Source organism: Aplidium turbinatum, chromosome 1 (assembly GCF_918807975.1).
Source record: "Aplidium turbinatum chromosome 1, kaAplTurb1.1, whole genome shotgun sequence".
Classification (NCBI taxonomy): domain Eukaryota; kingdom Metazoa; phylum Chordata; class Ascidiacea; order Aplousobranchia; family Polyclinidae; genus Aplidium; species Aplidium turbinatum.
In genome coordinates, this window is record NC_137472.1 from 42,149,779 (window position 1) to 42,166,784 (window position 17,006).

Here is a 17,006-nt window from a genome sequence, read left to right on the forward strand (position 1 = left end):
TAAAAATGGTTGCAAAACGATAAAATGATTGGTCTGTACCAATTACACGTTAAATGTGATTTTAAAACACTCGCCTCCAGTTTTTAGCTGGCACTGCGCGTCTGGAAGGCCTGTAATATAGTAAGCCATGCTCTGAGCACAACATAAACTTCTAAACATTTGTTCAGCAAATCGAGTAGGATGCTGTGGATTCTTTTGCTATATTCAGTCATTAGCTTTTACGTAGAAAAATAAGTATCCGCGATTTTGTATTACCTTTGTCATTTCGCAGAATGAAATACATCGAACTTTTTTGTCATTAAATTCCCAAACTACATTAGCTCCTTCTAGACAATAACAAATGTAATGGCCGTTTTCCTTCCCTACACCAAAATGTGCAATGGCACTTACGAATTTGTAATTACATTCAACGCCATTTGCATCCTCAAGAGTAAAAGTTTCATCTGCTGTGACACATCTTTTGGATTTGATTACACCAGTATTTCGACCTAAAGACAGAACCAAAACTTTGGGGAAACTAAATATTTGTTTACTCGTAGTGCAGTTCACACTTGTACATTTACAACATGGTGACATTTCGTTGTCAACGAGCAAGTTCTTTAGATATAAGGATAAAAGATTATTTTCTGAAATCCAGTGGTACATTGGTAGAAATAATACTTTTTCGTTATTTCTATGAAGCTCACTTTTTGAACCGCATTCAATACACTGGTGATACGTGCCGTATTCCAGTGCCAATGTTATATCAGAGCGCTCTAATAACAATGGCAATGACGATTCGCTAAAAAACTCGGCAGGGTCATATTGCAAGTCCAGTGGAAATTTACTTCTTATATCATTCAACGTGTTTTTAAGTAGTTTTTCTTCTACGTTTCTGTTAACAATAAGATTATGCATTATAAGAAATAAATTTCTGTCCAGTTTTGCAATACCTTTGTCGCTTTCCAGCCACGATATTGGCACATCACATGTTATAATTACAAATTTAAGCGCTTGCAATGCAACGTTCAACCAACAGGAGTTACCTACATTTACTAAGCCAGGAGGAAGATTGCTATTAGGAGTTCCAGATAGAATCATTAAATCGGGATGAGCTTTGATAGCGTTTGTAACGATGTAATATATCATCCAATGTCGATAGGTTGTGAAAAAATCAACATCCAAATTTCTTTGGTTAAGCTTTTCATCGCTGTTGTTGCAAAGAATATCCGCTGTCATGCAAACGGCCACTCCACAAGTATTGTTGTCTGGTTGCATCAAGATGTGTTTAGTGTCTACGGCACAATCGTCCTTACATAGCCCGTAAGCAACCAAGACATTTAATAAACAATCTACGCCGTCACGAAAGAACTTTGAAACATCACTGGACATGCCATTGTTTAATCAATCATAGCAATGTAACAACTCCTTTTGGATGGAAAAATGTAACAAACAAAAATGACCATTGCACAAGAAAGGCAGAAGAACGACGGGTCGCAGTTTGTCCTCGTTTTCTATCATGGCCGTTTTGAAAATTTTTATTGACTTTACGGGTGTCCCTTGAAGAAGCTTGCTTGTGGAATCGCAGTCTAAAGCCCCTATGGCGTTAATGTTGCTCGGTTCATTGACTTTTAGCAAAATGTAAGCGTCTACCAGACGTTTGCTTAGCCAACCAACGGCCGATGGATTTGTATAGTGCTTTTCCAATTCGCTCTTGATTTTCCTACAGGGGTTATTACACGCCGTAAGTAAATCTAGCCAAGACACTTCGTGGTTTTTGTCTATTACGAGAGCGGTATCACATAAACAGTTACGATTTATTGCCAAACCGTGCCACACCTTTGTTAAAAATTCCTTCATGTACCTGAAATCTTTTTTTATAGCAGTCCAAAAATTATTTATCCGTTTGTCATCACCAAAGGTGGGCAAAGTTACTTTCAAAAGTAACTGAGTTACAGTTACAGTTACTTGGCCAAAATAGTAACTGAGTTACTGTTACAGTTACCGATTTTAAAAAGTAACTAGTTACCGTTACTAGTTACAGTTACTAGTTACTTTCAGTTACTCACAAATCTAAACCTAAAATTCTGCACCTGGCCAACTCTGCATGCAGTCCAGTTTAACCGCAATGTTTGATATATTGTGTTAGAGCCACCCATGCTATAACATAACAGCACAAGTAGGCCTACAAAACCAACAAGGTTTTATTTAAAAAAAATACTCAGTGGCTTATATGTTTATTTCCTTTGAGAAATACGAGCATTTCAAAGTGCTCGTCACTCAGGCCTGCCCTTTTGGGCTTTAAAATGTCCTTTCCCAATCGTCGTCGTCGTGTGAGCCTCTGGGCCCGAGAGTCTATTCTTTTACCGCCCCAGATTCACGATGTTCCCGGACTACACTGGAAGGCTACTAGAGAGCAGCCAGTCTTTGATTTCATCATTCATGACACGCAGACCTTCCACTTCGTTAGGTGGCTTGAAGATGTTACAGTCATTGATGATGTCCGTCCCGATAGTTCAATTGGTTAGCGCTTCACTTCTGGAACGAAGAAGCTTCAAGATCAAGCTGCACTAGTTCGACTCTCAGGGCATGCTCTTGAGCAACGCACGTTAAGGACTGCTCTCCATTTAGCGGCATCTAATAGATGGAATAATTTCCCGGCAACAAGGCTTCAACAATTGGAAACTTCACTCTGTCAATCTCGGTGACCGGGCCTGCGTCAGTGATTTAAACCCTTTAGTCTACAAGTATGCGAAACTGCCAGGATTAAGTTCTGAAGAAGCTTTTCCAGTCCGAGGATGTTTTACATCCAATTTTTTGAGTATCTATTGCAAAGCTTACCTTCACTTTTTATATTTCTCAAAACAGACTAGGCAGGAGCAAAGTTATACGCTCCGTAAAATAGTTCATCTTCAGTTAAGTCATCTACCAACATTCTGCCAACTTCGCTAGGATGTTTACATTGTAATTGTTCCATAAGTAATTTACGTTGTTCTCCTGCGACCGGCCTTCGTTTAACGCAATGCGATTCATGGCTACGCTTCCCCTTCACACTTACGACTATTTCAACTTTATCAACGTACAAAAATATACGAATGGTCCCAATTACTGAGCATTCACAACAACGCGAGTGCTTGCAATACATGTTAGCATGGCCATTGCAAAATTTTGTATCGCCGCTACTTAGAGATTCAACTGCTGCTATAAGAAGCTTAATTGAAGGCGTCCCTATAAACGTTAAAATCTCTATTTATTTTTAAATACGTAAGACATTTACCCCATTTTTAAACCATTCTGCTCGCGTTTCCTTCGTCTGCCCCACCACGAGCTTACCACCACCGAAAAGGAAATTTAATTCTGAACACGATTCAAAAATAAAATTCCGAAAAATATTTCGGGAAAATATTTTTATAGACGCCTAATTGAAGGCGTCTATAAACGTTAAAATCTCTATTTATTTTTAAATACGTAAGACATTTACCCCATTTTTAAACCATTCTGCTCGCGTTTCCTTCGTCTGCCCCACCACGAGCTTGCCAACCCTGCAAAGGAAATTTAATTCTGAACACGATTCAAAAATAAAATTCCGAAAAATACTTCGAGAAAATATTTTTATAGACGCCTAATTGAAGGCGTCTATAAACGTTAAAATCTCTATTTATTTTTAAATACGTAAGACATTTACCCCATTTTTAAACCATTCTGCTCGCGTTTCCTTCGTCTGCCCCACCACGAGCTTGCCACCCCTGGAAAGGAAATTTAATTCTGAACACGATTCAAAAATAAAGTTCCGAAAAATATTTCGGGAAAATATTGTTATAGACGCCTAATTGAAGGCGTCTATAAACGTTAAAATCTCTATTTATTTTTAAATACGTAAGACATTTACCCCATTTTTAAACCATTCTGCTCGCGTTTCCTTCGTCTGCCCCACCACGAGCTTGCCACCCCTGGAAAGGAAATTTAATTCTGAACACGATTCAAAAATAAAATTCCGAAAAATATTTCGGGAAAATATTTTTTATAAACGCCTAATTGAAGGCGTCTATAAACGTTAAAATCTCTATTTATTTTTAAATACTTAAGACATTTACCCCATTTTTAAACCATTCTGCTCGCGTTTCCTTCGTCTGCCCCACCACGAGCTTGCCACCCCTGGAAAGGAAATTTAATTCTGAACACGATTCAAAAATAAAATTCCAAAAAATATTTCGGGAAAATATTTTTATAAACGCCTAATTGAAGGCGTCTATAAACGTTAAAATCTCTATTTATTTTTAAATACGTAAGACATTTACCCCATTTTTAAACCATTCTGCTCGCGTTTCCTTCGTCTGCCCCACCACGAGCTTGCCACCCCTGGAAAGGAAAATTAATTCTGAACACGATTCAAAAATAAAATTCCGAAAAATATTTCGGGAAAATATTTTTATAGACGCCTAATTGAAGGCGTCTATAAACGTTAAAAATCTCTATTTATTTTTAAATACGTAAGACATTTACCCCATTTTTAAACCATTCTGCTCGCGTTTCCTTCGTCTGCCTCACCACGAGCTTGCCACCCCTGGAAAGGAAATTTAATTCTGAACACGATTCAAAAATAAAATTCCGAAAAATATTTCTGGAAAATATTTTTATAGACGCCTAATTGAAGGCGTCTATAAACGTTAAAAATCTCTATTTATTTTTAAATACGTAAGACATTTACCCCATTTTTAAACCATTCTGCTCGCGTTTCCTTCGTCTGCCCCACCACGAGCTTGCCACCCCTGGAAAGGAAATTTAATCTATGCTCTAACCCTCGCTGATCGCAGTTTTCGCAAACCTTTTTCCGCAGTTTCCGCTAACCGCAGTTTCCGCTTACCCTAACTCTAACCATCGAGTAATCTATGCTCTCTAACCTTCACTGATCGCAGTTTCCGCAAATATTTTTACGCAGTTTCCGCTAACCCTCTAGTTGTTTGCGGAAACTCCAATCAGCGACTTTGGCTTTGTGCTATTAAACTGCGATGAGGGACTTCGGCTTTTTTAAAATTTTTCTCTCGATCTTTTCAGGGTACGAACTGAGCTTACGAACTGTTCAGGGTACGAACTAGGTTGCACCTCTTTATCATTGACTGCAGAGGGTTGTTGTTAATAAAATAAAATTTTAAACCTGAAGTCATTGTCTGTGATCTGTCTATGGTATTCTAGAGTTCCTTTTCTTGCACGGCTATAACTTGTTGCTATCTTTCAACCTTTTTTGTTTACTTTTTCTATATAATATATATTCTATCAAATATAGTTGTTACTATCTGAAGCCTTTACAAATTGTTTCACCTAACGGATCATCAGAAGGCCTGAAAAAACATGCAACCAGTAAAGAATCGATAATTCTGAAAAGATATTAAATATTACAACTGTAATTTAATCTGCCTATAATAATTACAGTTGTAATAATAATTAATAATTACAGTTGTAATATTTAATATTACAATATTTAATATTTAATATTACAACAAAAAGTCTACGCCGCATACCTGCGGCGTAGACTTTTTGTTTGCGCTAACGCTTGCGGCCACATTTTTTGCACATAGCGTCAACGCATACTTTTTAATGTATTTTTTTTCTCTACAACACGCCAATACCTTCCAGTGCTGCAGTTGAAAGAATGTTTTCAATGGGCAAAGACATATTGGAACCAAAACACAGCAAAATGTCAGATGAACACTTTCAGATGCTTGTGTTTCTTCGTGGAAATTCAAAATAAAACTTGTTGGTTTCGAGTGGTTTATACCGTGTGAATGTTTGGCACCAAGCAAACAAAATTAGTTTATGCTAGTGTATGCGCTGACGCCGCCAACTTTTTTCACAAGTTGCGTTGACGCATACGGCGTATGTTTTTTCGAATGTTTGCGTTTACGCTGGCAGCGTCGATATTTTTTGTATGCGCGTACATCACTGCTAATCAATGATTACTACTGAACAAAAAAGAGACAGTGAAAAGATGGCCTAAGTTGAAGGGTCATTGATCAAGTTGAAGGGTCACCTTTAACAAGTAAAAAGCTGACAGAAAATTTTAAAAACTAAGTTTATAACTTAATTATGGAGCAAAAGTAGAAAAAACATGATACTGTAATACATTGTTAAAAGTACTATTAAAGTTTGGGTTTTGTACCAAACACATCACAAACAATATTTCTCACAACAAAATAATTTTACGTGGAAGTGACTACATCTCTAGCAACGTAAAATTGTCCTCAACAACTATAGGCTACAAAAAAAGTTTTTTTCCTTGAGAAAGATTACAATGTTGTAATGTGTTTTAGAAATGCTTTACTTTTTTAATTAGTAATAATACGGTATAACGTGAAATAGAATTGATTGTGCTATTTTCTAAATGGCTCTTCGAAGTACTGGTAAGTTAACTTTAGTTTAATTTTTATTCATCCTACTCTAAGTAAATAGATTTAACTAGTCTGGTTCATATTCTATAATTCTGTAGACACAACCACTTAATAGCATCTTGTTATATATTGGAATGGCCCATTTCGGCTAGTCCGATTAGGCTAGTTTTCTATTTGGCTACAGTGGTTAGGTCTAAACCCCACTCATCTAAAGCTTCGATAAATTCAACCATAAAAGAAATGATATTGTGGAATAAAATACAACATTCTCTAAATAAACAGAAGGCGTCGTTGGATTTGGAATTTTGTAATAGTTGAGGATTCTAACATATTCTAAGTTTGCATACAGACGGTGACATAGGATACATGTCGATTTTATGTGAGCAAACATTTCAATTTAATAGTTCAAATATTTTGCGCTAAATTTCATTTCAATTTATTTTTCTTTGTTGGAATGCAAAAGAAACGATATTGTGGAATAAAATACAAAATACAATTCAAAACTGTAGCCGAATAGGGAACTAGTCGAATCGGACTAGCCGAATCAGACTAGCCGAATAGAGAACTAGCCGAATCGGACTTGCCGAATCGGACTAGCCGAATAGTAGCAGACCCGTTATATCGTTGGCGTAAAACCAAATGGAGTTGTGTCCAAAATCATCAAACTGAGATAACCGCAAAAAAATTGTTTGAATGTTTTTGATATCTCAAATGGATCAAACCAACCAGTACCACAATACTTACAACCATGTAAGTGCCACAATACTTACAACTTTGTTTTGCAAACCTGGAGTGCTGGAAAGAACTACGCTCAAAAACCGAGACACGGCAATAAAACTAAAAGTGGACATAACCCAGTTTGGTTTTACCTCAACGATATATACATAATCATTTCACTGATTAGCTTCCACAGCTTTGTTGTTGAGTGTTGATGTTCTGTTGGCCTATCGCATATTTTGCCTTTTGCAGTCAATACAATGAATCAATTAAGCATAATATGACACACAATGGTATTCTGTATCTATAAATTTGTAACCTCACATTTTTGTTTACAGCTTTGATTCGTGTTTTGCTTGTATTGGTGATTGCCTTTCTTGGTTGGTACACGTTTCAACTTTATGCTGAGCTTTTTGGTCGCTTGACTGTAAAAACAACAGTGAAAAATTCTGAAAAACCACTAGGTAAGTTTCTGAGAATCTGAATCTGTTTATTTAAAACTATGGTATTGCTATTTAAAGTTTCAACAGTTCACCTATTAGTGGAGCATGTCTTTTAGGTGTGCACAGACAGTTAGATGCCTGCCAAATAAGTGCGCACACTGTGCTATTAGGATATTTAGGTGGAATGCATTGTCGTGCCCAGTCATTTAGGTGTGATTCCCAGTAAAGTTTATTTTAGTAGGTGCTTGATGGTAATGCTGCAGACAGTGGTGTACACAGGACTTTCTCAGGAGGGGTGGGTATTCAAAATGCTTTTCAAATTAAAATGAAAAAAAAAAAACTATTTGCTAACTATAACCAGCAAGTTATATTGTATACATATATATAATGTTGTTGAAGATTAGTTATTACCCTAATGTAATTGACTAACTCAATCCAGTGAACTTGTTTTTGAGGGTATGTTTAGTGGCATACGCAGAGTTTTGTTACTGAGGGAAGGGGCATTCCATATAATTTGACAAAATGATTATAAGTGTAATTCAACACCTCGACTAAAATCTTATTGACTGGGCGCCGCACTTGAATGTCCTGATGCCACAGTGCACTCACCTATTTGGCAGGCACCTAACTGTCTGCACCTAAAAGACATGGACCCTGTATTAGTGCTAATTAATCTAGTAGATATGCAATTATACATATGATTATAAAGTATCCATTTTGCATTGGTTTGTTATGAAATTATTTGAACGTTATGAAATTGTTTGAATCAATGTCTTGTTGTAAACTATCGCATGCTGTGAGGTCACTTTGTAGCATAATTAATGATTTAAAAAGCTCATATTATATTATATATGATATACAGTACACTAATTGAAAGGAAGAATACCCGACTGAGGTAACACTTAAAGTAAAGTTAGTGTATGTATTTGCCTGTGTTTGTTTACCTTTTCTGTAATATTTACCGAATAAATATTTTAGTTTCTGCATTTAAGAAACTTTTTAACTTGTTTTGTCTTGTTACAGATAGTAAAGTAAACGTTGAGGATCCAGATGCACTCATCGATCAGGAAAAAATTGAAGCAGCAGACAAACTTTGGGACAATGAGCAATTGCTATTTCAACCAAGTTCGTAAATTACACTTATTGAAGTTCACTTTCAAAAGGAAAGCAAGCATTTGGTTTCTTCAGGCTATGTCTAACACTTTGCATTGTCAATTTCAGTGGAATTATACGTTTTGTGTAAACTGAATGGTACCGTACGTTGCAAATTGAAAAAAAAAATGTCAAGCACGCTAGTGTCAAGCACATTTTACGCCAGGAATGCTTTTGAACATATTTAATAAACTTTTTGAATATTGATTATTTTTGAACTTTTTGAATATTGAAAATAAAATGAATAGTAAAAATGTTGAAAAGTAAAGTCATGTGGATGCATTTTGTGAATAAGCTTTTCAACATTCCTCATACTTATGTTGATGTGTGAATAGTTTTAAACCAGGCCTAAGCTTAATTTTGTAACATCATATTTTAATTGTATGAATATAGCTTACAATCTGTCAAGGTTACAGTGGACCTGTTAAAACTGTTTGTTTTTGAGATTTGGTTACAATTGGTTAGTATTTTTTTAAAATATTTTTTCCTTTTTTTGGTTCTTCTTCTTCAATTGCCTTGCCTGAACCAGGCATCGACGGCCTCAGATGAATAATTAGACCAAATGTTCCTATTATATGTTGCATGGATGATTGTTTCTGTCTTGTCGTTAAATTGTTCCAGATGTGTTTGTCTTTGTCTGCCAGGTGCCCGCTTTCCAAAAATTTTACCAGTTAAAGAGAGATGCTCCAGTTTTTGCTTTCTTACTACATGGCCGAGAAATGGTTAATACTTTTTAAATACGGTATGCTTTCTCACACTTCTTTTTCACTGGTATATCACTGTTTTATCCAGTTTTGACTAACTTCTTATTTGCCTCTGTCCCTCTGATATGTACGCTAGGGTGAGGCTGATGCCCCTATGACTCCCAATTTTTCTGGCCCTTTCAACAAATGTTCTATATCATATAAATAGTAAAAATCCAAAGTTTCAGAAAAATTGGTTGACCCCTTGGGGTGCCAGTTTCATGTTCAAATTCCTGCAGTGGTGTGCTGTGCATACCCTCCAGCTTCGTATAGCAAAATCTAAAGAAATTGCCATTTTTAGCAATGTTAAGTCAATTTTGGATCTACTCAACAGGCCATGAATATGATCAATTGATCAAGGTGAGGTAATGGTCATACCGCTTGTAAATACATGTGAATTGGAGGCATTGCTTTGAGGGAGGCTATCTGCCATCAGCATGGCAGAACAACAAGGCAGCAACATACGCTATATATAAGGCTAATGTACTAATGTGGTCAACGATTTGCTGTAGGTTCTCAATTCATTTCAGTTCAGCCTACAGAAACATAGAGCATGGAACTATGTACTATGGCGATACTATGAACTATGTACAGAAGTGCATGCAGTGCAGTGGTGTATTGCTTTCACTGATGAAATACAAGCATTGCATCCAGGTGGAACATGAAATAAAAGAGAAGCTGTCAAAAAAGTTGCTAATCAAATGGTTAGATCATATTCACTTGCAAACATAAACGCAATTACCCAAAAGAAGATGGATGGAAAAATTGTTAATTTTTACGACTAAGATTTAAAAAAGTTGCAAAAGATAAATGCCACTGATCGTGATCACAATACAGCAATAATAAATTTTCAGAATGTTTTAAGCAAAACTTTGCCAATTTGGCTTAAAAACATGTTCAAGTTGCTTAAGGAGGAAGAAGATGTCAAATTTTTAGAAAGTATGATGACAAACAGGATTGCCACATTTGCAGGTCGAGACATGGTAACAATAGAAAAAACAAAAATAGAACCGAGCAGCACTCTGTAGAATTAGCTAAAAAGGAAGAAAACTGGAAAAAGTTAGACAATTCATAGACACAACACTTGATGAAACAGCAGACTTTTCATCTGATAATGTCTCTGAAACTGAAGCTATTTTGCCAACATCTTACAAAAGGTGTCATCGTCAAAGATGGCACAACGATTTGGGTGCCTTATGATGTCCTCAAATACCCTTCGATAGTTGGGTGTTGTTTGAGGAACAAAATTAGCCCTGTGGCCGCTTCCATAATGATAAGGGAATTTATCACTGCGTGTGGTGGAGATATCAAAGGTGAACCTTAATTATACACACTACACAGGCACTGAGGTATCGCACCAAAACAGCTAAAGAAACTGCCAGTGCCATTAAAGAAAAGTGGCAACCTCCGTTACCTGGGACTAGATCCCTACATTGGGATAGAAAGCTGATGTCCAGCCTCAATTTAAAGGTCATTGATGAAAGGCTGCTACCTGTCCTTGTTTCTGGTCCGAGTGGCGTTAAACTACTAGGAATGCCTAAGTCGCCTGCTAGCTCATCAGAACCTATGGGAGAATTGATCAGTACTGCAACAGAAAAGCTACTTGATGATTGGAACTGCAAAGCATCGGTTGGAGCTATGGTGTTTGATACCACCAGCTCCAATACTGGCCACATCACAGCTAGCTGTATTGCCATCCAAAATAAGTTAAATAAATCGTTATTGTGGCATGAATGCAGACATAACGCAGGTGAATAAATTGTCTGCCGGGTGTTTAATAACCTGCGAATAGAATCATCAAAATCTCCTGATGTTATGATATTTTAAAGATTCAAAGAAAACTTCAACGACTAGTCGTATAGTGGTTTAGACAAAATTTCATTTTCGTATATCGATGATGCTCAGTGCTCACCCTGAACTTGATATATACAGTACAAATAAGAGCTGATGATAGTAATGAAAGCTATCTCACATTCCAAGAAAACACCAAGAGATGATTACAAAGAGTTAATTGAGCTCACAGCCTTCTACCTACAAGCAGACATCTCCGATGTACACAAAAAGTCCAGGTTCTTGAGCTGTGGGGCAATGCATGAAGCCAGATGTACCCCAAAACAACTGTAGAAAATTCAACGTTTTGTAAAATTTGTTGTGTTTTTTCATGTTAAAGAAATTGATGAAGAAATTGCAGAGTCAGCTTTATTTGCTTTCAAAAAACATCTTTAGTATCTGACAGCAGAATCTTTCCTGTGATCTTGTTCAGTGACAAAGCAAATGAAAATGACAAGCAAAGCTACAGAACTGCTGTCTTTTGAGAAAGCATCAAAACCCTTAAAAAGATACAGCACTGGGTTTGGAAAACCACAGTTTCCTGATATTTGCACTTTCACCTACTCAATTACATACAAGGATTGGTTCGAACGAGACTCTTGGTCTTTCTTTGAATTGCTGAACATTAACACAGAGTTTTTGTATAAGCCCGTCTGCTCGTGGAAAACGGTCTTAAAACGGATATCAATTTTTTTAATGCCAAATATGTTATCAAATCTCTGCTGGTTACCAACGATTGTTCAAAAAGAGGTGTTAAGCTCACAAGTGATTTTATCAGTGGATATAGGCTGGAAGAAAACTTTCAAAACGTGCTGCAAGTTGTGGAACATGAGCAGAACCAAATCTCTTTCTCTAACCAAAGAAAACGACTAAAATTGACTTCATAAATCATTCCTATTTTATCCTTGGGTCTTTTCAACAACATCAAACTGTGAAAAATGGTACTGACAATAAAGTTCCTTTTGGCAAAACAAATTTTTGATTGTATTAGAAACGCACTTTATGTGGGTTTTTTTAACAAAAATAACATTTTTTTCAAATTTTTAGATCAAAACTGGCACCCTTAAATGCTAATTTTTTACATCCTTTTTTTTAAATAGTGATTGTAGAGAGGCTGTAGAACATATGTACAAAGGGCCGAATGACTAGCTCAAGTTTTTAATTTTTAAGGGGCACCAGCCTCACCCTAATGTACGCCTTGTACGGTATATCGAATGCTGCAGCCTAAAGATAACGTATATTTTTTCCACACTTAACTGTGTTGCTGTTCAGAAAAGTATGGTACATTGCTGTTAGTGCTTTTAATTGTTGACGAGAGGTTAAAAATGGATGATGAAAGTATGAAACTCATGTTTCCCAAGCCAAAGCAATCCTCAAATCGTTTTGATTAGTCGTTTTTATGCACAAAGACATATACTTTTGCAACTAGGTGTAATAAACTTCAAGAGCATAAATTGTAGGCTGTAGAGTGTAGAGCGATTGTTTTCTTCAGTTATGTGTCCATTGGTGCCTTCACAGCTCCAACTGCATATGTTCAATAATAAAGTGGGATGTGGATCTACCTATTTCGATGCTCAATATCAATTCCACATTTAAGACGACACACGACTTGACGCCAAAAACAATTTGATAGCTGCCTGTTCACATGGCTCATCACCACAACACACCAAAATTGGCATATTTACATTATAATAAATGAGAACAAATATGCTTAACAATACAAATCAAATGATTTTATCTTCTGAACATCAATATAAAGTAATAGGACTAAAAATGCAAACATCTGTCAAACGGAATTGTTTGCTTTTGGTCATTTCATTCAATTTGATTGGTCAAGTGGATTTTTTTTTGCATTTGGTTGGGTAGAATATCAAGTAAGCTTTTTGTAATTAAACTGCTTTTACATAGGCCCTACGTGTCCAAAACTGTTTTGATATTTACATCACGCATGGCACAAGCTTCTTGTGTATCGAGATATTGGATGTAGGAATTGTAGGCTCACTACTAGGTAATAATAAGGGCCGCTATTGAATTTTAACTGCCCAATTTTTCAATTCAATATGCCAGTGAACTTTCTTTGTCATACCTGAAATCTTCAACAAGAAATAGGAAACTAAACTCATCGCTTTTGATTGGCTTGATTATGTTTGCAGCTTCTCAGCTGAATTGATGTAATTCACATCGACTAAAGCATGCATTCTTTTTTATTAGGTATAAAGAAAATGAATAAGAATCCTTGTTTTGTATCGACACAATGCACTGCTGAAGAATTTAGCTTCAAAGTCATCACTGGAGCTGCTAACGTGATTGGACCAAGTATTTGCTTCAATGGTTCCATGTATGTGTTGAGAATTTTTGATTGTGCTCATACTGTATTATTTACATAAAGATACGAACGCTAATTTATATGCATTGCATACATTTTTGTGAATTTTAGCAGTCATGCATTGTTAGCTTGTTAAGTTATGCATGTTAACTAACTATTGCTATGTTTTCACCACCATACACAAATCATTTTGTAACTGCAGGTTACGAGAAAAAAAGTTCTCTAACGGAACATAAAACTTGGCGAAATCACTTAGGCATGGATTAGATTGGCACGCAAAAAAGACCAACTTTGCTAGCTTGGTTTGTTGTCACAGTATGTTGGCATCACAACTGATTCAAGTGTGTTTTATTGAGTAGGGCATGTAGCGATCACACTTGAAGACAGGGTTGATCGGTTTAAACCGTGGTTAAAACCTGGTTAAAACCTGCCCGGTTAAAACCTGGTTTAAACCGGGCAGTTTTGACCACCTATTACTGGTCAAAACAAAAGGGTCTGCTACTATTCGGTGAGTTCCTAACCTCTAACTCCTAACCCTAAAACGGCAATGATAATTAGGCTACGGTACCCAATAATTTAAAAAAAAAAATTGAAAAAATCACTGAATAGGGATTGGACTCACCGAATCGAACTCACCGAAACGGGCCATTCCGGGTCAAAACACCTTTAGTGTATGAATCAAGTTGCTTTTCAATTGAATTAAAAATATTACCCTCCATGTTTAGTAATGATGTTCAACTATATTTTGTTTTGATCAACAATAACCTAAATACTGGATTTGGAACAAAAAATATTCAATTTCTCTGTTTATTTTTGATATTTCAATCAGTTGGTTATTTTAATTATTGAGAAAATTCAAATTCTAAAAATAAGTTTCTGATGAACCAAAAAATGCTTGGTAGAAAGATAAACCATTTGCACAGCCAACTGAAGTACAAGAATTTATTCCAACAATTTTTTTTTTTATGAAAAACTTTTGCCATAAAATTTGCGCAACATTTGCCCTCCCGTTGCGTAGCACATAAGACGTAGCACGACATGTAATTAAGGTAGTAGTCTTAACGCTGTTTGATGTCTTATTTTTGGCTGCGCTGAAACAAGAGAAAAATCCAAGATAAATATAATCTTTTGTACGAATTCTACAGGCAGCAAACAGCACCATCTGTGGCTGTTTGACAGGTCGGTATTGGCGGCCATTAATGACAGTTCAGGCGGCCATGGCCGCCAGCTATTTCGAGGCCTGCATATCAAAATGGTCACAACTCACAACTGTTTTTATATTTCCTAAATAGCCCAGGTAGCCGACCATTCACTACATAAAAATAATTTTCTGGGTTTTGACCGGTTAAAACCAGGTTTAAACTGCTTAGTGGTCAAAACCAGTTTTGACCACTTAGAGATCAACTCTGCTTGAAGAGTAGACATACCGACTAATAATAGCACAACAGCACGAAATGTTCTTACATGAAGCTAACTGTCTGTGGTATATTTCAATTGTAAAAAAAAACTAGAGAAGCAAATATTGGCAAATGGCAATATTTACCTAATTGCCGATGACAAGCCAAGCTGTTTTTATTGACCAGATGTTACACGCAGGGTGGATGACTTTGACATCACCAATTGACTATTCAAACAATTATCCAAAGGTTTTCTCGCTAAATTTTTATTTTAAAATTGAATGGGTTACACCAGGGGTCACCGACCTTTTTTTGCATGCGGGCCACTTTGGCACTTATGAGAGCTGTGGCGGGCCGCACTAATAAAATCTTATGTATTATAGGTTGATTCTTATGCTAGAAAAGAACGCATTTCGTACCCAGTATCCAGCGTTACATGTTGTTAATATTTATCTTAGAATACCGCAGCAACAAAATTAATCGAACAACGGTACTACCAGGCCAAGCTTCTTTAACAACACTTTTGACTTCTTTAACAATGCCTAATAAAGGAGGCCACTTGCTTTGCGCACTTATAGCAAGGCGAGCGGTTTCATCAGAATATTCATCGCCAAGCAATTAAGAGTGGTGTTGTCACTTCGCTTCACAAAAGATATCTTACCATTAACAGTTTCAGTAAACATGGAAATGTTTGACACATCGCAATACAGGCAACAATAGTGACCTGCAAACATATCAGCGAAAAATATGCTCCAATAACAAGGAGAAAGAAACCAGGCACCATTAAACAAACGCTTGTGGAAATCACCGGAAAAACGTTTCTATATGGTAGGCTAACTCATGAAAAGTGTTACCTCTAAAAAAACAATGAGGTTGTTGTTCATTTTTTTCTTAGAGTCTTCGAAACCGTCTTTCTTTGACTATTAGACAACTGTCAATTGCCGTGCTTATTAGCATGGCAAGAATCGTTGATTAACAACATTTTGCAGTATTAAGCTAAATATTTTCATAATACAACCAGAAAAAGTCTTAAAATTTATATATAATATTTTTCCAATTTATTATAAGTTGAGTTGGCACACCGTGACACCGACCAATTTTGCCAACAAAAACTTGCATAAAGGAACACTGCTCGTGAAACCCAATAACGGTGAAACGCACACTAGTGTTTACATGACATTTACAAACTTAAAATAAGCAACCCCATGCTTACAGACATTTTCGAAATTCGAAAACAGACGTTTTAATCAACCACTGGGACAGTGTGGCTGGACATCGCATTGGCATAACTTTAAGCGACCCCTCCTAGAACAACAATCTGATTGGTCGGTTGGTGGAATCGTAAGCTAAGCGAAAATATGCTTCCCGGAAAGTATTTTTTGCCTTCATGCTGTTAACTCCTCAAAAAAGTATTTTTAGTTATACTTGTGCGCTGATACCTTCCGCGGGCCGCACATAACAGCGTGGCGGGCCGCCAGTTGGTGACCCCTGGGTTACACAATGCTTTCTGTGCAAAAGAATCATACCCAGCCAAATTCAAATACAGTACCAGCTAAAAATTGTACATTTTTTTGGCAAAAAAAATCTGTGCTGATGAAAAATCTCATTTTTTTATGCACTGTAGTTTTCATTTCAAATAATTTACACTTGACACTTAAGTTTTCGCAAAAATGTTTGTTTCATGTTCCATCAGTCTTAGTTAGGTCTACATTTCCCACCAAAATGATCAGAGCTTGTTTCATGTCATGTCAGTGCTGATAATAACAGTGATAATTTACAATGTTTAACAACGATGCTTGCATACGTCATCCTGTGTACAGAGTTATGAAAAATTCACTGAACAACGTGGATCGGGGAATGAACGTTGCTGTCGTCAATGGAAGGACTGGAGCTTCTGTGCGCCAGATTGTTTTCGACCTGTATGGGAAAGGTGAGAGGATGTTTTCATTACATGTTGCTACGATATTCATTACCTGCAGGCGTGTGAACATCTCAACGTTTTTATGGTATTTTATTGCTGTGGTAGAACGTTT

General features: G+C 36.5%; 1 protein-coding gene across 1 annotated transcript in view; it reads left to right on the forward strand.

Annotated features, from left to right (window-relative positions):
- Positions 1–6,286: 6,286 nt before the first annotated feature.
- LOC145779988 (protein FAM3C-like) overlaps positions 6,287–17,006 on the forward strand; it is a 28,653-nt gene continuing 17,933 nt past the window's right edge. The window contains exons 1-5 of the mRNA XM_082591686.1: positions 6,287–6,377; positions 7,421–7,546; positions 8,549–8,650; positions 13,462–13,588; positions 16,794–16,903. Coding sequence (XP_082447812.1) covers positions 6,359–6,377; positions 7,421–7,546; positions 8,549–8,650; positions 13,462–13,588; positions 16,794–16,903 — 484 coding nt within the window. The 5' untranslated portion in view covers positions 6,287–6,358. The remainder of the gene's footprint in view (positions 6,378–7,420; positions 7,547–8,548; positions 8,651–13,461; positions 13,589–16,793; positions 16,904–17,006) is intronic.